At 37.7% G+C, this 22,972-nt stretch overlaps 1 protein-coding gene across 4 annotated transcripts in view; it reads right to left on the reverse strand.

Annotated features, from left to right (window-relative positions):
- LOC136333007 (adhesion G protein-coupled receptor E2-like) overlaps window positions 1–22,972 on the reverse strand; it is an 83,423-nt gene that overhangs the window by 8,718 nt on the left and 51,733 nt on the right. For all 4 annotated transcript variants that reach the window (XM_066272053.1, XM_066272052.1, XM_066272051.1 and 1 more), the window contains 4 exons: window positions 16,120–16,317; window positions 15,606–15,841; window positions 13,307–13,373; window positions 12,820–12,911 (listed from right to left, as the gene is read on the reverse strand). In XM_066272053.1, the coding sequence (XP_066128150.1) occupies window positions 12,820–12,911; window positions 13,307–13,373; window positions 15,606–15,841; window positions 16,120–16,317 (593 nt within the window). The remainder of the gene's footprint in view (window positions 1–12,819; window positions 12,912–13,306; window positions 13,374–15,605; window positions 15,842–16,119; window positions 16,318–22,972) is intronic.

Here is a 22,972-nt window from a genome sequence, read left to right on the forward strand (position 1 = left end):
CATGCAAAAGAATGAAACTCGACTACAGCCTGTCCCCATGCACTAAAATTAATTCAAAATGGATCAAAGACCTAAATATAAGACCTGAAACAATAAAGTACATAGAAGAAGACATAGGTACTAAAATCATGGACCTGGGTTTTAAAGAACATTTTATGAACTTGACTCCAATGGCAAGAGAAGTGAAGGCAAAGATAAATGAATGGGACTACATCAGAATAAAAAGTTTTTGCTCAGCAAGAGAAACTGATATAAAAATAAACAGACAGCCAACTAAATGGGAAATGATATTTTCAAACAACAGCTCAGATAAGGGCCTAATATCCAAAATATACAAAGAACTCATAAAACTCAACAACAAACAAACAAACAATCCAATAAAAAAATGGGAAGAGGACATGAACAGACACTTCTCCCAGGAAGAGATACAAATGGTCAACAGATATATGAAAAGATGCTCAGCTTCATTAGTTATTAAAGAAATGCAAATCAAAACTACAATGAGATACCACCTCACCCCTGTTAGATTAGCTATTATCAACAAGACGGGTAATAGCAAATGTTGGAGAGGCTGTGGAGAAAAAGGAACCCTCATTCACTGTTGGTGGGACTGTAAAGTAGTACAACCATTATGGAGGAAAGTATGGTGGTTCCTCAAAAAACTGCAAATAGAACTACCTTATGACCCAGCAATCCCTCTACTGGGTATATACCCCAAAACCTCAGAAACATTGATACGTAAAGACACATGTAGCCCCATGTTCATTGCAGCACTGTTCACAGTGGCCAAGACATGGAAACAACCAAAAAGCCCTTCAATAGAAGATTGGATAAAGAAGATGTGGCACATATACACTATGGAATACTACTCAGCCATAATAAATGATGACGTCAGATCATTTACAGCAAAATAGTGGGATCTTGATAACATTATACGGAGTGAAATAAGTAATTCAGAAAAAAAACAAGAACTACATGATTCTATACATTGGTGGAACATAAAAACGAGACTAAGAGACATGGACAAGAGTGTGGTGGTTACCAGGTGTGGGGGGAGGGAGGACATGGGAGGGAGGGAGGGAGAGAGTTAGGGGGAGGGGGAGGGGCACAGAGAATTAGATAAAGGGTGGCAGAGGACAATCTGACTTTGGGCGAGGGGTATGCAACATAATTTAATGACAAAATAACCTAGACATGTTTTCTTTGAATATATGTACCCTGATTTATTAATGTCATCCCATTACCATTAATAAAAATTTATTAAAAAAAAAAGAATAATAGGTATATCAGAGGGAGAAGAGAGAGAAAATGGAATGGAGAACATACTCAAACAAATAATAGATGAGAACTTCCCAAGCCTGTGGAAAGAACTAAAGCCTCAAATTCAAGAAGCAAACAGAACTCTGAGTTTTCTTAACTCTAACAAACCTACCACAAGGCATATCATAATGAAATTGGCACAAACCAACGACAAAGAAAAAATTCTCAAGGCAGCCAGGAAAAAGAAGAATATAACATATAAAGGACGGCCCATTAGATTATCATCAGATTTCTGAACAGAAACTCTACAAGCTAGAAGAGAGTGGACCCCAATATTTAAAGTTCTGAAAGAGAGGAACTTTCAGCCAAGAATACTATACCCATCAAAACTATCCTTTAAATATGAAGGAGAAATAAAAACATTCACAGATACAGAAATGATGAGGGAATTTATCATCAGAAAACTCCACTCCAGGAAATACTAAAGGCGGTTCTCCAATCAGATACAAAGAACAAAAAAAAAAAAACAACAACAAAAAAAAAAAACAAAGCCACAAGTAAAAGCTCCAAGAAGAACACAATAAAACCAAATTTAAACTGTGACAACAACAAAAAGAAAGGGGGGGGATGAGAGGATGGAGATTAACAGTAGCAAAGGACGATGGAGTGCAAAAGTACTCACAAAATAGTGCGCTACAATGAACAGGGTAGGAACCCTTTTCATTACTTAAAGGTAACCACCATTGAAAAACCACCAAAGAAGCACATGAGATAAAGAAGATAGCAACAGAGGGAAGATGTATGGAATACAACCAAATAAAAACAAAAGATAGCAAAACGAAAGAGAAGGATCAAACAAGACACAAAACTAACAGAAAGCAATATATAAAATGGCAATAGGGAACTCACAAGTGTCAATAATTACAATAAATATAAACAGATTAAACTCACTAATAAAAAGGCACAGAGTAGCAGAATGGATTAAAAAAAAAATCCAACTGTATGCTGCCTACAGGAAACTCATCTAAGTAACAAGGATAAAAACAAATTCAAAGTGAAAGGCTGGAAAACAATACTCCAAGCAAATAACATCCAAAAAAAAAAGCAGGAGTAGCAATACTCATATCTGATAATGCTGACTCCAAGACAGCAAAAGTACTCAGAGACAAAAATGGCCATTTCATAATGGCTTAGGGGACACTGAGTCAAGAAGACATAACAATCCTTAATATATATGCACCAAACCAAGGAGCACCAAAATATATAAGACAGCTACTTTTTGACCTTAAAACAAAAACTGACAAAAATACAATCATACTTGGAGACCTCAATACACCGCTGACGGCTCTAGATCGGTCATCCAAACAGAGAATCAACAAAGATATAGTGGCCTTAAACAAAACACTAGAGCACCTGCATATGATAGACATCTACAGGACATTTCATCCCAAAGTGACTGAGTATACATTTTTCTCCAGTGTACATGGATCATTCTCAAGAATTGACCATATGTTGGGCCACAAAAACAAAATCAGCAAATTCAGAAAAATCGAAGTTGTACCAAGCATATTTTCTGATCATAAAGTCTTGAAACTAGAATTCAACTGCAAAAAAGGGGAAAAAACCCCCATAGAAGTGTGGAAACTAAACAACATACTTTTAAAAAATAAATGGGTCAAAGCAGAAATAAGTGCAGAGATCAAAAGATATATACAGACTAATGAAAATGACAATACGATATATCAGAATCTATGGGATGCAGCAAAAGCAGTGATAAAGGAAGTTCATATCACTTCAGGCATATATGAACAAACAAGAGAGAGCCCAAGTGAACCACTTAACTTCACACCTTAAAGAACTAGAAAAAGAAGAACAAAGACAACCCAAAACCAGCCAAAGAAAGGAGATAATAAAAATCAGAGCAGAAATAAATAAAATAGAGAACAGAAAAACTATAGAAAAAATTAACAGAACAAGGAGCTGGTTCTTTGAAAAGATCAACAAAATTGACAAACCCTTGGCAAGACTTACCAAGGAAAAAAGAGAAAGAACTCATATAAACAAAATCCAAAATGAAAGAGGAGACATCACCACAGACACCGTAGATATACAAAGAATTATTATAGAATACTATGAAAAACTTTATGTCACAAAATTCAACAACCTAGAAGAAATGGATAAATTCCTAGAACAATACAACCTTCCTAGACTGAGTCAAGAAGAAGCAGAAAGCCTAAAGAGGCCTATCAGAAGGGAAGAAATAGAAAAAAATATTAAAAACCTCCCCAAAAATTAAAGTCCAGGCCCTGATGGCTATACCAGCCAATTTTATCAAACATTCAAAGAAGACTTGGTTCCTATTCTACTCAAAGTCTTCCAAAAAATTGAAGAAGAAGCAATACTTCCAAACACATTTTATGAGGCCAACATAACCCTCATACCAAAACCAGGCAAGGATGGCACAAAAAAAGAGAAAACTATAGACCAATATCTCTAATGAATACAGATGCTAAAATACTAGCAAATCGAATACAACAACATATTAAAAAAATAATACATCATGATCAAGTGGGATTCATCCCGGAATCTCAAGGATGTTTCAACATACGTAAAACGGTTAACGTAATACACCATATTAACGAAACAAAGAACAGAAACCACATAATCTTATCAATAGATGCAGAAAAGGCTTTCAGTAAAATACAACACAATTTTATGTTTAAGACTCTCAACAAAATGGGTATAGAAGGAAAATATCTCAACATAATAAGGCCCATATATAATAAACCATCAGCTAACATCATATTAAATGGCACTAAAATGAAGACTTTTTCCCTTAAATCAGGAACTAGACAGGGTTGTCCACTCTCTCTGCTCTTATTTAATGTGGTACTAGAGGTTCTAGCCAGAGCAATCAGACAAGACAAAGAAATAAAAGGCATCCATATCGGAAAAGAAGAAGTAAAGGTATCACTTTTTGCAGATGATATGATCCTATACATTGAAAATCCCAAAGAATCCACAAAAAGACTACTAGAAACAATAAGCCAATACAGTAAGGTCGCAGGATACAAAATTAACATACAGAAGTCAATAGCCTTTCTATATGCCAACAATGAAACAGTTGAGAACGAACTCAAAAGAACAATCCCCTTCACGATTGCAAGAAAAAAATAAAATAGGAATAAACATAACAAGAATATAAAGGACTTATATAATGAAAACTATAAACCATTGTTAAGGGAAATCGAAAAAGATATAATGAGATGGAAGAATATACCTTGTTCTTGGTTAGGAAGAATAAATATAATCAAGATTGCCATATTACCCAAAGCAATATACAAATTTAATGCAATTCCCATCAAACTTCCAATGACATTTTTTAAAGAAGTGGAGCAAAAAATAATCAGATTTATATGTAACTATAAAAAACCCCAAATAGCCAAAGCAATCCTAAAGAAACAGAATGAAGCTGGGGGCATTACAATACCTAACTGCAAACTATATTATAGGGCCACGACAATCAAAACAGCATGGTATTGGCAGAAAAATAGACACTCAGACCAATGGAACAGAATAGAAATCCCAGAAATAAAACCACATATATATAGTCAAATAATTTTTGATAAAGGGGCCAAGAACACACAATGGAGAAAAGAAAGCCTCTTCAATAAATGGTGCTGGGAAAACTGGAAAGCCACATGCAAAAGAATGAAACTGGACTACAGTTTGTCCCCCTGTACTAAAATTAACTCAAAATGGATCAAAGATCTAAACATAAGACCTGAAACAATTAAGTACATAGAAGAAGACATAGGTACTAAACTCATGGACCTGGGTTTTAAAGAGGATTATATGAATTTGACTCCACAGGCAAGAGAAGTGAAGGCAAAAATTAATGAATGGGACTACATCAGACTAAGAAGTTTTTGCTCAGCAAGAGAAACTGATAACAAAATAAACAGACAGCCAACTAAATGGGAAATGATATTTTCAAACAACAGCTCAGATAAGGGCCTAATATCCAAAATATACAAAGAACTCATAAAGCTCAACAACAAACAAACAAACAAACAATCCAATAAAATAATGGAAAGAGGACATGAACAGACACTTCTCCCAGGAAGAGATACAAATGGCCAACAGATATATGAAAAGATGCTCATCTTCATTAGTTATTAGAAAAATGCAAATCAAAACTACAATGAGATACCCCCTCACACCTGTTTGATTAGCTATTATTAACAAGACAGGTAATAACAAATGTTGGAGAGGGTTTGGAGAAAAAGGAACCCTCATTCACTGTTGGTGGGAATGTAAGTAGTACAACCATTATGGAAGAAAGTATGGTGGTTCCTTAAAAAACTGAAAATAGAATTACTTTATTACCCAGTAGTCTCTCTACTGGGTATATACCCACAAAACTCAGAAACATTGATATGTAAAGACACATGCAGCCCCATGTTCATTGCAGCATTGTTCACAGTGGTCAGGACATGGAAACAACCAAAAAGCCCGTCAATAGATGACTGGATAAAGAAGATGTGGCACATAAACACTATGGAATAGTACTCAGCCATAAGGAATGATGACATCGGATCATTTACAGCAAAATGGTGGGATCTTGATAACATTATACGAAGTGAAATAAGTAAATCAGAAAAAAACAGGAACTGCATTATTCCATATGTAGGTGGGACATAAAAATGAAACTAAGAGACATTGATAAGAGTGTGGTGGTTACGGGGTAAAGGGGGAGAGGGAGTGGGAAAGGGGGAGGGGGAGGGGCTCAAAGAAAACTAGATAGAAGGTGACAGGGTACAATCTGACTTTGGGTGATGGGTATGCAACATAAGTGAACGACAAGATAACCTGGAGTTGTTATCTTTGAATATATGTATCCTGATTTATTGATGTTTCCCCATTAAAAATAAAATCATTAAAAAAATAACAAAGACATGAAGGAGAAATAAAAAGCTTTTCAGACAAAAAAACCTCAAGGAATTCACTACAACCAAATCAAGGCTGCAAGAAATGCTAAGGGGCCTGTTGTAAACAGATCAAAGGAGAAAAAGAATATAGCAAAAGAGGAATAAAGTTTTAAAGAATAAAATGGCAATAAACAATTACATATCAGTAATAACCTTAAATGTGAATGGATTAAATGATCCAATCAAAAGACATAGGATAGCTGTGTGGATAAGAAAACAGGACCCATACATATGTTGTCTACAAAAGACACACCTTAAAACAAAAGATGCACATAGACTGAACATAAAAGGATGGAAAGAAATATTTCACACAAATGGAAATGAAAAAAAAGCTGGGGAAGCAATACTTAGACAAAATGGACTTTAAAACAAAGAGTATAGAAAGACATAAAGAGGGTCACTACATAATTATAAAGGGAGCAATCCAACAGAAAGATATAACTGTTATAAATATTTACACACCTAATATGGGAGCACCTAAATATATAAAGCAGACTTTGAATGAGACTAAGAGACATGGACAAGAGTGTGGTGGTTACCAAGGTTGGGGGGGGGGAGGGAGGACATGGGAGGGAGGGAGGGAGAGAGTTAGGGGGAGGGGGAGGGGCACAGAGAACTAGATAGAGGGTGACGGAGGACAATCTGACTTTGGGCGAGGGGTTTGCAACATAATTTGATGACAAAATAACCTAGACATGTTTTCTTTGAATATATGTACCCTGATTTATTAATGTCATCCCATTACCATTAATAAAAATTTATTAAAAAAAAAATAAAGCAGACTTTGAGGACTTAAAGGGTGAGATCAATAGCAATACTATAATAGTAGTGGATTTCAATACCCCACTAACATCATTAGATAGATCCTCAAGAAAGAAAATTAACAAAGAAACAGCAGACTTAAAGGACATACTAGATCAACTAGATTTAATAGATATCTTCAGAACCTTTCAACCTAAAGCAGCAGAATATACATTCTTTTCAAGTGCTCATGGTACATTCTCTAGGATAGACCACATGTTAGGGCATAAAAGCGGTCTCAACAAATTTAAGATGATTGAAATCATATTAAGCATCTTCTCTGACCACAATGGCATGAAACTAGAAATCAACCACAACAGGAAAACTGAAAAATACTCAAACACTTGGAAACTAAATAGCATGTTATTAAGTAATGAATGGGTTAACAATGAGATCAAAGAAGAAATTAAAAAATTCCTAGAAATGAACGATAATGAGTATATATCAACTCAAAATTTATGGGATACAGCAAAAGCAGTTCTGAGAGGGAAGTTCATAGCATTACAGGAATACCTCAAGATGCTAGAAAAAGCTCAAATAAACTACTTGACCCTGCATCTAAAAGAACTAGAAAAAGAACAGCAAGTAAAGCCCAGAGCTAGTAGAAGGTAGGAAATAATAAAAATCAGAGCAGATATAAATGACATAGAGGCTAAAGAAACAATACAGAGTATCAATGAAATCAGGAGCTGGTTCTTTGAAAAGGTAAACAAGATCGATGAACCTTTAATGAGACTCACCAAGAAAAAAAGAGAGAGGACTCAAATAAATAAAATTAGAAATGAAAATGGAGAAATAACAGCTGACACAGCAGAAATACAAAGGATTGTAAGAAAATACTATGAAAAACTGCCCGCCAAAAAACTAGACAACCTAGATGCAATGGACAAATTTCTTGAAACATAATCTTCCAAAAATTAATGTGGAAGAATCAGAAAACCTAAACAGACCGATTACAGCAAATGAGATTGAAACAGTTACCAAAAACCTCCCAAAAAAGAAAAGTCCTGGGCCTGATGTTTCACAAGTGAATTCTACCAAATATTCAAAGAAGAACTAACTCCTATCCTTCTCAAGCTCTTTCAAAAGTTCTCGAGGAAGGAAGACTTCCAAGCTCCTTTTATTAAGCGAGTATAATTCTGATTTCAAAACCAAGCAAAGACAACACAAAGAAAGAAAATTATAGGCCAATATCCGTGATGAATTTAGATGCTAAAATCCTCAACAAAATATTAGCAAACCGGATCCAGCAATATATGAAAAAAATCATGCACCATGATCAAGTGGGATTTATTCTTGGGAGGCAAGGCTGGTACAATATTTGCAAATCAATCAATGTGATTAATCACATAAACAAAAGGAAGGAGGAAAACCACATGATAATTTCAATAGATGCAGAAAAAGCATTTGATAAAATCCAGCACCCATTCATGATCAGAACTCTCAGCAAAGTGGGAATACAGGGAACATACCTCAACATGATAAAGGCTATCTATGACAAACCCAAAGCCAACATCATACTCAATGGGAAAAAATTAAAAGCAATCCCCTTAAGATCAGGAATAAGGCAGGGGTGCCCCTTTTCACTACTCTTATTCAACATAGTTCTGGAAGTCCTAGCCACAGCAATCAAAGAAGAAAAAGAAATAAAAGGCATCCAAATTGGAAAAGAAGAAGTAAAACTATCATTATTTGCAGATGATATATTATTGTATATAGAAAACTCGAAAGTGGCAGTCAAAAAACTACTAGACCTGATAAATGAATTCAGCAAAGTGGCAGGATATAAAATTAATACTCAGAAATCAGAAGCATTTTTATACACTAACAATGAACTGTCAGAAATAGAAATTAAGGAAGCAATCCCCTTTACCATTGCAACCAAACAAATAAAGTTCATAGGAATAAATTTAACCAGGTAGATTAAAGACTTGTACTCGAAAAATTATAAACATTGATAAAAGAAATCAGGGAAGATACAAACAAGTGGAAGCATATATTGTACTCATGGTTAGGAAGAATAAACATCATTAAAATGTCTATATTACCCAAAGCAATTTATAAATTAAATGCAATACTGATGAAAATACCAATAACTTACTTCAAAGATATAGAACACATATTCCAAAAATTTATATGGAACCAAAAGAGAACATGAATAGCCTCAGCAATCTTGAAAAGGAAGAATAAAGTGGGAGGTATCATACTCCTGGATATCAAGTTATACTACAAGGCCATTGTACTCAAAACAGCCTGGTACTGGCATAAGAACAAGCATATAGATCAATGGAACAGAACTGAGAACCCAGAAGTAAACCCACACTTTTATGGACAACTGATACTTGACAAAGGAGGTAAGAGCATACATTGGAGTAAAGACAGCCTCTTCAACAAATGGTGTTGGGAAAATTGGACAACTACCTGAAAAAAAATGAAACTAGACCACCAACTTACACCATTTACAAAAATCAACTCAAAATGGATAAAAAACTTAAATGTAAGCCATAAAACCATAAGCATCTTAGAAGAAAACATAGGCAGTAAGCTCTCTGACATCTCTTGCAGCAATATATTTGCTGATTTATCTCCAAGTGGAAGTGAAATAAAAGACAGGATAAACAAATGGGACTATATCAAACTAAAGAGCTTCTGCACAGCTAAAGACAATAAGAACAGAATAAAAAGACAAACTATACAATGGGAGAACATATTTGACAATATGTGTGATAAGGGGTTAATAACCAAAATTTATAAAGAACTTGTAAAACTCAATACCAGGAAGACAAACAATGCAATAAAAAAATGGGCAAAAGAAATGAATAGACACTTTTCCAAAGAGGACATACAGATGGCCAATAGGCATATGAAAAAATGCTCAACATCACTAATCATTAGAGAAATGCAAATTAAAACCACAATGAGATATCACCTCACACCAGTCAGAATGGTGCTCATCAATAAAACAACACAGAATAAGTGCTGGTGAGGATGTGGAGAAAAGGGAGTCCTCCTGCACTGCTGGTTGGATTGCAGATTGGTGCATCCACTATGGAAAACAGTATGGAGTTTCCTCAAGAAATTAAAAATCAGACTGCCTTTTGACCCACAGATACCACTTTTACAAATATACCCCAGGAACATTATAGCACTGTTTCAAAAGAAGAAATGCACCCCCATGTTTATGGCAGCATTGTTCACAATAGCATAGATCTGGAAACAGCCCCAGTGTCCGTCAGTGGACAAGTGGATTAAAAGGTTTAGGTACATATATACTATGGAATAGTACTCAGTCATAAGAAATGATGACATCGGATCCTTTACAACATGAATGGACCTTGATAACATTATACTGAGCAAAATAAATAAATCAGAAAAAACTAAGAACTATATGATTCCATACATAGGTGGGACATAAAAATGAGACTCAGAAACATGGACAAGAGTGGGGGGTTATGCAGAGGGGAGGAGGAGAGGGAGGGGGTTGGGGGAAGGGAAGGACACAAGGAAAACCAGTTAGAAGGTGAAGGAAGACAATTGGACTTTGGGTGATGGGAATGCAGCATAATCAAATGTCAGAATAACCTAGAGATGTTTTATCTGAATATATGTACACTGATTTATCAAAGTCACCCCATTAAAATTAATTAAAAAAAACATCGTTCAGACTTAAATATAAATAGAATGGAAATAATGTAAAAATAAAAAAAGAGCAACTAGGAATCAGCAAAGCAAAGTGACTTGAAATTAAAATTTAGCCTTGGATTTGAACGCACAGCCTATGCTCTTCACCACATCCTACACTGTGACTTAGCTGTTTATTCCATTCAGGCATGCGTTCTTCAACTATTGAATCATTAAAGCCACCATAGATATTAAAAAAAATAACAAAGACAGCAGTAAGGGGTTGTTAATATCCAAAATATATAAAAAACTCACGAAGTTCAGCAACAAACAAGCAAGCAATCCAATTAAAAAATGGAAAGTGGACATGAACAGACACTTCTCTCCAAAAGAAATACAAATGGCTACCAGATATATGAGAAAATGCTCATGTTCAGTAGTTATTCGATAAATACAAATATAAACTACAATGAGATACCACCTCACATCTGTTAGATTGGGTATTATTAACAAGACAGGTAATAATAAGTGTTAAAGAGACTGTGGGGGAAAAGGAACCCTCATTCACTGCTGGTGGGAATGCAAATTAGTACAACCATTATCAGAGGAGGATTAAGGTCGGTTGTGGCCCTGGGTGCAGAAGAAAATATTGAGCTCCGTAAAATAGAGAGAGATGGAGAAAATAAAAATATGTGTTAGCCATATTTTAAAATTAATAAAAAATATTATGTAGTATTAATGTTAAAATTGCACATATAAAACCAAACTTGCTGTCATCAGAAAAATGTGTAAAGGTGGAGTTTTGCAGGGCCCTTCAGAAATTGGGGCCCAGGGTGTGCACCATTAAATCTGCCTCTGACCATTATGGAAGAAAGTATGGTGGTTCCTCAAAAAATTAAGAATAGAACTACCATATGACCTAGCAATCCCTCTACTGGGTATCTACCCCCCAAACTCGAAAACATTGGTATGTAAAACACGTGCACCTCCATCTTCATCGCAGCATTATTCACAGTGGCCAAGACATGAAAACAACCAAAGTGTCCCTTGATAGAGGATTGGATAAAGAAGATGTGGTACATATATACAATGGAATTCTACTCAGCCATAAGAAATGGTGACATAGTGCCATTTATGATGACATGGATGGACTTTGAGAATATTATACTGAGTGAAATAAGTAACTCAGAAAAATCTAAAAACTGTATGATTTCACATATAGGTGGGATACAAAACTGAGACTCATGGACATGAATAAGAGTACAGTGGTTTCCAGGGGGGGAGGGCGAAGGGATTGGGGGTTGGGGGAAAGGTACAAGGAGGGACAAATATAAAGTGATGAAAAATGATTTGACTTTGCATGATGGGTATACAACATAATTGACTGTTGAAATGATATGAAGATATTTACCTGAAATTTATGTGCTCTTATTGATCAATGTCACCCTGTTAAATTTATTTTGTAAAAAAATAAATAAATAACAAAAACCAAATTTTTGTTTTCACACACCTTACAGTCTCATGTAAAGACTAAAACAAATGGTTACTTATAATATTTGTAACATGTGAGATAACTCTGTCAGGTCTCATTTAGTACTGTTCCTATCTTCTTGTTCTCCATGAAATGACCCCAAGCATAAGTTGTCCAGAGGACAGGCCATTCATTCTGTGCAATGTTTGGGAAAGCAAAGGACATCTTTAGCTTTTCAGAAGATGTGATATGTGACATGTGGATGAAGAAATTGATTTCACCAGGGTGGAGAAGAGAGGGCAGAGGGAAGAATATTAATTAAGGTGTGGGCATGAATGTGCAGGCTAGGTTCTCAGACCAGTTAGGTGATTTCTTACGTGTTTTGTAAAGATGAAAATGTTCTTAGACCTTTTTAATAGGGCTATTTAACACAACAATGTCAATTTTCTCTGTAGATGAGGCAATTTCATGCTGGAGTTATGGAGGAACAAAATGTTTTTGGCTTGGGTTTCAGCAGCAAACCACAGATCTGAGCTGGTTTCCAGAGAGAGTGGCTGAACCTCTCTCCTGACCCTTCAGAATCCTGGTGAAAGAACATCAGGAACTCAGAAGCAAATGGCCTTGCTCCTGGACCCTGCTTTGTGTGGGGCAGTGTGCCCTTCTGATCCATCTCACCTTGTGTTATGGAGGGTGGACACATCCTTGTTGAGTGAGGAGAGCTTGTTTTTCAGAATCCAGAAGGTCATCAGAAAGAAAGCCAAGTTAATCTGTGAAAATCCCACAAAGCATATTGAATACAGCCACATCTTTAAACTACCTCCTCATCATCCAACATCTAACCCAGCAGGTAAAAGAAGCATCGTATTTCATAATGGTTATAGAAAAAGTGACCAAACATGCAATAGGTCCGACACATTCTTGTCCTGGAACTGGGGTCACCAGCTTGTCCCAGTTCACAGAGGAATTTCCACATTTTAGCACTGAAGGTGCGATGTCTTATGAAATCCTGCTGTCCTGATTTGAAAACAGAAATTTTGACTCCTGTAAACCCACTCAGTCCTGGAATGACTGCTCATTCTGCTTGTATCCATCCTTATACACCTGCTCTTTGATTGACCCACAGCTGGGCAGGATGGGTGGTCTGACGTCATCCTTTACTCACAGAGATGATAGTGCAGACGGGGCCAAGGAAGGTCCATACAAATCCCTTGTGTGTGTGGAGCCAGCATCTAAGAGAGGGATGGATGGGAAGATATTGAAGAATCTAATTCCCTTGTGGAAAAGAACTGATAAATGAACATATTCTTCACCTCCCATAGTTTCTTCTGTCTTCTTATTGTTAATATTATTGGGTTTTCTTTTGGTAAGAACGTTTAAGCTAAGGTCTATATTCTTAGTAGTTTTCAACATACAATTAGAGCCTATTAGTTAAAGGCACTAGGTCCTATAGCTCTTCTGAACTTATTTATCTTTCATGACTAAAACTCTGTGTATGCCCTTGATGTTGGTGATGGTTCTGGTTGTTATTTATTTTCAAACTCATCAGGTTACATTCATTAACTATGGACAGAATTTTACAAATCATTCATGCCATCATAATGTGGGTTTAAAAAAAGAAATTTCTTTTAAAAAGTTCTTTTAGATTTTGGACTTCAGATATGCTAGCAGAAAAAATATACATTTTTTAAAGTGGAAAAAGTAAAAATCAATCAGTAAATTAATTTCTGGTTTACCTGACACATATTGTGTCTCTTCTGTATCAGGATCTGTGCTTGACCTTATGACCCAATTATAATTAAGGTAGACATGTCTCAGTCCTCAGGGAGGCCCCAGCTGAGTTGGTGAGAAGGTCACCAATTAGATAATAGAAACAATCAAGATGATCAGTTTTATGATCAAGTGTGAGTAGCTATGAGGACATATAGCTGGATCGACAGTCCAGTCTGGGCTCTAGGAGGTTCAGGTAGTTGGGAAGGGCTCCCTGAGAGAACTGATTGTGTTTATGCTGATATATGAAGGATGATATATGAAGGATTGAGCTCTATAAAAAAACAGAGAGATGGAGAAAATAAAGGTGAAAACATTTCGGAATTGCAAGAAGACAGTAAAAAATAGATGATAACAGTAACCTGACACAGTACTAATTCAGGCTTATGTGCATTATATAATTTACTCCTCATGACAATGAGACTTGAGTGATTACAGGTTGGATTCTGATGGTTACGGAAACATAGAAACTCAAGGCCACAACGATAGAATTAGAAATGATCCCGAGCGAGATGCTTGTGAATGAGTTGGGAGTTGTGAGGACCATAGAGTTAGTTGGATCCACCAGAAGACTCACAGAGAGCACTACTAAGGCAATGTTGTAGTGCCCTCTGTGGGCCAAATAGGGTCACCTCCTGATGTTGTAAATGTGTTCTACTGGAACACAGTTATGCTCATCTCCTTATGTGTTGCCTATGGTGGCTCTTGTGCTACAGGAACACAGATGAGTATTTGCAACAGAGACCACATGGCCCACAAAGTTGCAATATTTACTATGTGGTCCTTGACAGATAAAACTTGCTGACTTTCATGCAAGCTATATGGGAAGGCCAACTGGACAGGGCTCCTCTGATGTCAGTGAACATTAATTTTATCAGCATAGAAGCTTGTTGTAAATGTCAGACTGTCTGGATTAGATCCCAGCTCTGCCATCAACTAGCTATGTGATTTGGATCATGTCAATAATCTCCCTGCCTCAGTTTCCTTATCTGTAAAACTCACATAATGCTAGTTTCTACTTCAGTGGGTTGTTGGGAAAATGACTTGAACTGATGTATGAAAAATATTTAGAACAATGATTGCGTGTCAGAAGTGATTTCTAAATCTTAGTCCTGGTCATCACAATTTCATCATTTAAATAACTATCCTTTTTTTTAATTAAGGAGAGAATTATGTTGTACCAATCAATGCCATCCCTTCATTTCCATTTTGCTTTCCAGAAGATTTAAAATAGTCCCTTTATTTAATGCAATGACTGTCCTATTAACATATGTTTACCAATATATAAGATGGGAATAATATTATGTATCATAGTTGTTAATGTAATACAGTCATTAATATAATAGAGTTAGCATTAAAATAATTAAAAGTTGAAGTCCACTCATTTATTTTAGTTATATATTATGATTGTTAATGTTTCATCATTATAATAGTGTTAGTTATTAATATAATACACAATTAATATTTTACAAATATATAATTATTAACATACTATGTAATGACATTTGAAACAATAACATTTAAAGTTTTTAAAACAGTCACTTCAAGGAATTCAATCATAAAACCAGGAAGATGTCTTTGGGTGATTACTGTGTTTTTGTACCTAAATATCCTAGTGAAATTAAAGTGCTACATTGGTTCTCTGTTGGCCATAGTCATATGGAGAAGATAAGAACAGTAAGAACTTTATTTACCGGGCAGGTGTTCCATAAAGGCGAGGTCTGGATGCTGCAGAAATGGCCACAATCACAGCTGGGACTCCGTAGCCCACAGGGAGCATGAATTTCTTTATGAGCTTGCTCACACTGGAGTAGTTGACCACAGTCAGGTTGCGTGCAGTGAGGAAGAGGTTCAGGCCCTCCAGCAGCATCCAGGTGAAGGAGGCCAGGTAGAGATAGTGTAAGGTACCCGCGATGATGGCACACAGCACCTGGGGAGAAGCAAGAGTCACTGGGTGGGATTGTCAGGGTGAAGCGTGGCCCCAGGACCTCTCCTACACTTTGTGACTAAGGAGAACTCTGATGCATATGAAGGAGTTGTCAAAAGAGGGTGTGTCTTCTAGTTGGTTCAGTTGATGTGAAATTTGCTACTAATCCCTCTAACCTTCCTAGAAAAAAGGTCACTTTATTAAGGTGTCCAATGCATCATGGCCCTATGAATTCTGCATCCCTGGAGAGGTCAGAGGATCCTTTGGGACAGTGTCAGTACCTTGTGCTCAGTTCTGTCGATGGCTGTGAGGAAGAGCAGGTGGACCAGGAAGAGGCAGACTGAGAGGTGCAGGTGGAGGGAGGTGCTGGTGTTCTGGATGGCTTTGCACAGCAGGAAGGTGAGGGCCGCCAGGAGAAGGCACAGCAGGGAGAGGCTCAGCCCCACATAGATGATCACAGCCAGTACAGGATCCTCCTCCTGGGACCCAGCAAAGAGGAGATATCAGTCACACTTTCCTGGGAAGGGTTAATAACCCTTCCACCATTGTCAATTTTTCTTCAGTGTAACAAAATTAGTAATGTAAGACTCACATAAATTTGTGATGTTTATAGGTAATGTTAGAATTTTATGGTATTCTTAACTGAGTAATTTAGACTCTGGAAGAATTGAGAAATAGGAAACCTTAGCCAAGGCCAAGTTCTGAAACTCATAAGGCAAGACTATACTTTCAGGGATCATTTCTATAGTTCATGAAACTCATAAGGCATATTTTCTTTTAAACTTTTTGGAATAACCAAGCTTATAGGTCACCATGTGAGGCTTGCTGAGGCACAGAAGCTCCATGTTGAGCACCACCAGCCATCTCCATTTTGTGATGCTGTGTGACAGAGTCCCAATGGAGACCCGATGTCCAGGGGTCAACTGCTCATCTTGGAGTTCATTCACCTCATTCCTGCAACACCTGTTTATTTCTGGTCACTGATCTATACAGATTTATACCTCTATCCTGAGTTAATGGGGGAAAACTACTGTTTTTGATGGTAGCTTAAAATTCATATTTTCTGCCTCATTTTAGAAATCATCTTAAATGCAGTGGAGAAAGAAACTGCCCCCTCCATCAATTCAATTTCAGTGTACTTATGGGAGAGAGGAGGAATAGGGAAGAAAAATGGGAAAAGGAGAGAGGAGTGAAGAGAGAGGGAAGAGGGAGAGAGAAAGAGCAATATGTAAATGATAAAGAAAGTAAAAATATAAATGTTTAAAGTTGGTACATCTGCATAAAGAACAGTATATATTACTTGCATTTTAATATTTGCAACATATTTGTCTGAGACTGTTGCCTTGGTTAGGGAGCAAGATGGGTGGGTGCAGAGGTGTGTGGAAACTTTGCAGTGGAGGGGTGTCATTCTCCTTCTTCCCCTGTGAGCTCAGCCCAAGCTACCCCAGGAGAAAAAGTGCCCAATCTCTTTCTACAGGCTTTCAAACACCACAGTCAAGAGGAAGCTGTTTGGATTAGCCCCTCCAAGTCCTGGATTCCCCACTCTTTTGGGTTCAGGTGTGCAGGGGGATAGAAAAGAGACTTGGAGCTCAGATATTAAAACTGTGAGTTCCTTGGAGACTATTGTCAAGGACCTGTATGAAGTGCTCAGCCCCCTCCACTGGCTGGGCCACCATCAGCCCCTGTGGGAGATGCTTTTGATCTGACCCCCTGAGACCAGTGGCTTCTCAGCTAAAAGTACTCCTGCAAAGAGGACATCTGACCCCACCCAACCTGAACCTGTGCTTCACTCTTCCTGAGGTAAATAGAGTTGAAGTCTCTGGCAGTGACTGAGGGATTTGGCTCTGGAGCAAGGGCTGCTTTCCCCTCACTGGGTGCTTAACCAAGTGACCCTCAAGCAGGAGACCCATTAGCCCTGTCCTCCCAACAATGGTTGAACTGCTCTACAGAGCTCTCAACCTGTGTAAGGGTCTATGGGGAAAGACCAATCTGGGCCCACTCTATAGTCTTTCTTCAGAAGGCTCTATGGGAAGACAAGGCAACTGCAAATGGAAGTGGAGCAACTGATGTTGGAGGCCAACCTCAAGGAGCCTGGGCCATTCTACAGAGCTTCCTTTAGCTCCAAGTGGGAGGAAGTTGACCCTTATACACAGATTGACTCCTCCTTGCACACCCAGGCATAGTAGATGCAGCTATAAACAGTGAACAGAATGGTAGCTCCTGACAGGTAGCCCACAATTGGTACAAACAATGTCTAACATCAGACCATACCTGGACACTGCTCAAATGGACCCAGAACTAACACAACTGGAGGTAAGCTTCCTGCCACACCAGAGCTAGACCTTAGTAGCCACACAAGTGGCACACCCAGAGCGGAGTCTAGTGGCCACCAGACTTTGTTGGAAACAACTCCATTCCAGGGGGCAGACAATGCACAGCACCTTATATAGGGATCAGTTTGACCCTTAGAGCCAGCCTGCCTGAAATGTTAACTCTACCCCAATAGTTAACAGCATTAAATACTCATATGTGCATATAACCTACAAGAAACATTTCTAGGGCAAGGAGCTCAAGTGATCTGGATGTTTGTACCACTGAGCCCAACAAGACACCTTCATCATAAAGAAATCAGAACAAATTTAGAAGTCAGAGCAGAGCTACCTAATACACAGACAAAATGGTGACAAAGAAATATGCCCCAAATTAAACAAAGATAAATTCCCAGAAAATAATTAAATGAAATAGAAGCAACCAAATTACTAAATGCAGAGTTTAAAAAATGGTTATAAGGATGCTCAAGGATCAACCATACTGCTGATCTCTCTTTTGAAATTTCAACAAATTGAACAATTATAATGAAGCAAAGGAACCCCAGTCAGGCTTGCAGGAGTGCCTGAAAGATCCACAGGTCAAAAGTACAAAAAGTGGAACACATTGAAAATGGGGACAGAGACAAACCTCATTCATGGTGGGCACTGGAGAGAAGACAAACCTGAAGTGACTGAATTTTTTTCTCTCTTTGTGGGACTATAGGGAGGAGGAAAGCTCAGGTGGTTTGGATTTTGTCTGAGGGTTATGGAGGGGGAAAATGAGTGACTGCATCTCCTTCTGCCTGGAGGAATGGTGAGATAGAGGAGCAGAAGGGGAGATAAACCAAAGCGGCCAGAGTGCAGGGTCATGGCTGGTATTCCTGCAGTCTACCTGCAGGCCATACTTAGCAGAGACAGAGAAAACTAAAGTGCAGCCCCCCCCATGACCTCCCAGATCCTGCCTTCCTTACCTCACAAAAGGTGAGTCACAGAGACAAACCCCACAGATAACTCTCCAGAGCTATTCTCTACCCTGAAGAACACAGTTGCTCTGTGACTGGTCCCTGGGCTTGTTAAGATGTGGAAAGGAGCTCCTGCAAGCCTGAGATCACTATTACTAGAGCCATAAAGTTGGAAAGCCAAAGCTGGAAAGCCCTCCCAAGATGCCCCACCTACTAATGTGACTGTGGCCCCACCTGCACCATTGGAACAGCAACATCTCAGCAGAGGACAGCCCGGGAATTTCACAGACCTAAAACTTGTAATACAGTAACACCTACTAGAAGGAATCTCTTGAAACTGAAATTTATTTTTTCTTTTTTTATTCTTATTTTGAATTTCATTTTCTTTAATTTTTATGTTTTCTATTCTTATTTTCTTGTGAGTTTATGTTTGTTTTTAGTTTTTTTGGTTTTCAATCTTTGTTTTCTGTGGGTTTTCTTTTTTTCCTTGTCACAATTTCTCAAACTTTTATTTTATATTGTATTTCTTAAATTTAAAATTTTCATTTTGTAGTTGTGTTTTTGTTAGTCTTCTTAACATTACCACTTTCAAATGCCATCAAGGAAGAAGAAATCAAATACCATGGCTACATATGACAGAGATGTAATTCAGAAAGAATGAAAATCTCCAGAAAAAAATTTCAATCACATGGAAAACTTGGAGTTAAATGATAGAGAATTCAAAATTGAAGTTCTGCAAATACTCAACAAGATGTGAGAAAGCACTAATAAACAACTTAATGAGCTCAGAAAACAAAACAAGTAGCTCACCAAGGAGATTGAAACTGTAAAAACAGAGATGAAGAACTCAATACATGAGTTGAAAACTGAGGTTGTAAGTTCATGTAATAGAACAAGCCAGACAGAGAAAAGAATCAGTGACATGGAAGACAGACAACTAGAGATGCTACAGAGAGAAGAAGAGAGAGAGAGACTCATGAATTAAAAAAAGAGAGCTCTATAAGAATTGTCTACTCCATCAGAAAAATCAGTGTAAGAATAATGAGTATATCAGAAGAAGAAGAGAGAAAGAAGGGAATGGAGAGCCTATTCAAACCAATAGTTGATGAGAATTTCCTAAGCTTTTAGAACAAATTAAAGCCTTGAATTCAAGAAGAAACAGGAGTCTAAGTTACCTCAACCAAAACAGACCTACTTCAAGGTACATTGTAAAAAAATTATCAAAAATAAATGACAAAAAAAGAATCCTGAAGGCAGCTAGGGAAAAGATTGTAACATATAAAGAAAACCCGTTTAGTTATCATCAAACTTCTCAGAAGAAATTCTACCAGCCAGAGAGAGTGGACCCAAACATTCATAATACTGAAAGAGAGAAATTACCAGCCAAGAATACTATATCCATCAAACTTATCCTTCAAATATGAAGGAAAAATAAAAACTTTTGCAGACATACAGAAGCTGAGGGAATTTATCACCAGAAGACTCCACTGCAGGAAATATTCAAGGAGGTTATTTGACCATACACAAAGAACAAAACAAATCAAAACTATAAGTAAAAGCTTCAACAAGGCCACAATAAAAATAAGGATAATCTGTGCAATAACATAAAAGGGAAGAATATAAAGATTAACAGTAGCAAAGGAGGATGGAATGGAATGCAGAAGTGCTCATGATACAATGACCTCTGTACATATGACAATTTTTCTCTTAATAATCTAATGGTAACCACCCATGAAAAAGCTACAACTGAACTACACAGCTTAAGAAAAGAAGAAACAGGGGAAAAAGTATGAAATACCGCCAAACAAAAACAAGTGACAGAAACACAAAAAAGAAGAACCAAACAAGGCAGAACTTCTAGAAACAAAACATGGCTGTAGAAAATCCTTAAGTGTCAAGAATTACCCTAAAAATAAACGAACTGAACTCACCAACAAAGAGCCACAGAGTAGTAGATTGGATCAAAAAGCAAAACCCAATTGTATGCTGCCCTCAAGAGACACATCTAAGCTGCAAGGACAAAAGTAGACTCAAAGTGAGAGATTAGAAATGACTCTTCAAGCAAATAATACCCAAAGAAAAGCAAATGTAGCCATACTCATATTTGACAGCACTGACTTCAAGACAACAAACATAACCAGAGACAAAGATGGTCATTTCATAATGAAGGGGACATTGCATCAAGAAGATATAACATTTCTTAATATATATGCACCAAATTAGGGAGTACCAAAACATATAAAATGTCTACTAACTGACTTAAAAATAGAAGCACACAAAAACACAATTATACTTGAAGATCTCAACACACCACTGATGGTTCTAGATTGATCATCCAAACAGGAAACCAATAAAGAAATATTGGCCTTAAATGGCACACTGGATCAAATGAATATAATAGATATTTACAGGACATTTCACCTCAGAACTTAAGGGTATATATTTTTCTCTAGTGTACATGGACCATTCTCAAGAACAGACCATATATTAGGCCACTAATATCAACAAATTCAGAAACATTGAAATTATACCAAGCATATTCTCTGACCATAAGGCTTTGAAATTAGAATTCAACTGCAAAAAAAGAAGTAAAAAACCCTACAAAAATGTGGAAGCTCAATAACATACTTCTAAAGAATGACAGGGTCAAAGAAGAAATAAAAGCAGAGATCAAAAGATATATACAGACAAATGAAAAAGACAACACGACATATCAAAATTTCTGGCATACAGCAAAAGCAATAATAAGAGGGAAGTGTCTATCATTACAGGCTTATATCAAGAAACAAGAGAAAGCCCACGTAGACAACCTAACATCACATTCTAAGGAACTAGAAAAAGAAGAACAAAGGCAATAGAAAGTTAGCAGAAGAAAGAAAACGGTAAGAATTAAAGAACAGATAGATGACGTCAGAGTAATGGCGGGTAGGAAGCGATACCGATAAATCTCCCCCAAAACTCAACAAGATCTTCAACCAGAAACAGAAAAACCTATCCTTGGAGCCTCCAGATGTTTTGCAATACACCCAAAGGTATGATAGAGTGAAAAATTGGCTAAATATATAACCAAACCCCAAAGGAAATAGGGAGTAAGAAATGCTCCACCATCCTCACTAACCTAAACCGGGTGGCTTTCAATGGAAACTGAGAATATAGAAACTGAGGCGGGCAAAGGAGGTGAATAGATCCAGGCCGCGGCACAAACGGCCGAACCAGGCTGTGGCACGGAGATCCAAGCCGAGGAAAAACTATTCCTGTGAAAACCCGGGCAATACAGCTAACACTCGCACCAAACCCAGACAAAGAAAGACAAGCGGGGCAGCCATTTTACCCAATCTCCTGGTCAGTGCGCACAGATAGTGGGCGAGAGATTCCTTCCAAAGCCCCAGGAGTGTGCACCCATGTTGTACCACAGAGAGGCAAAGTCAGAGGCCTTTGTGTGGGGCGAAAATGGAATCTCCAGGCCACCCCAGCGCCCTGGGGGAGCCGCACACGAGGATGGAGCGAGAGCCAATTCCAACGCTAGAACTTTTCAGTGCGGGCGGGGGTTTCACTCAGAGGGTGAGACTTCCAGTCTGATATCCTGGTCTGCGTGTGCAGATAGTGAATGAGAGTTTCCTCCAAGCGCCCTGGGAGTGGGTGCCCACCCGTGTTACCGGACAGAGTGGCAGAGCCAGAGGTCTTTGGGTTGGCGGAAGACCCGCCTGATTATGCTAGCAGCTTTGACTGACTGAGCCTTACCCAGAGCCCTGTGCTGAGTGGGAATAGAGTGGGGAGTGGCCAGCTCTTTGAGCCTCTTACTATCCAGGCAGAGGCAGCAGCAACCCCATAGCTGGATTATCAGGCTACTAATTGAGGAAGGA

The sequence above is a fragment of the Saccopteryx bilineata genome, chromosome 1 (genome assembly GCF_036850765.1).
Source record: "Saccopteryx bilineata isolate mSacBil1 chromosome 1, mSacBil1_pri_phased_curated, whole genome shotgun sequence".
Classification (NCBI taxonomy): domain Eukaryota; kingdom Metazoa; phylum Chordata; class Mammalia; order Chiroptera; family Emballonuridae; genus Saccopteryx; species Saccopteryx bilineata.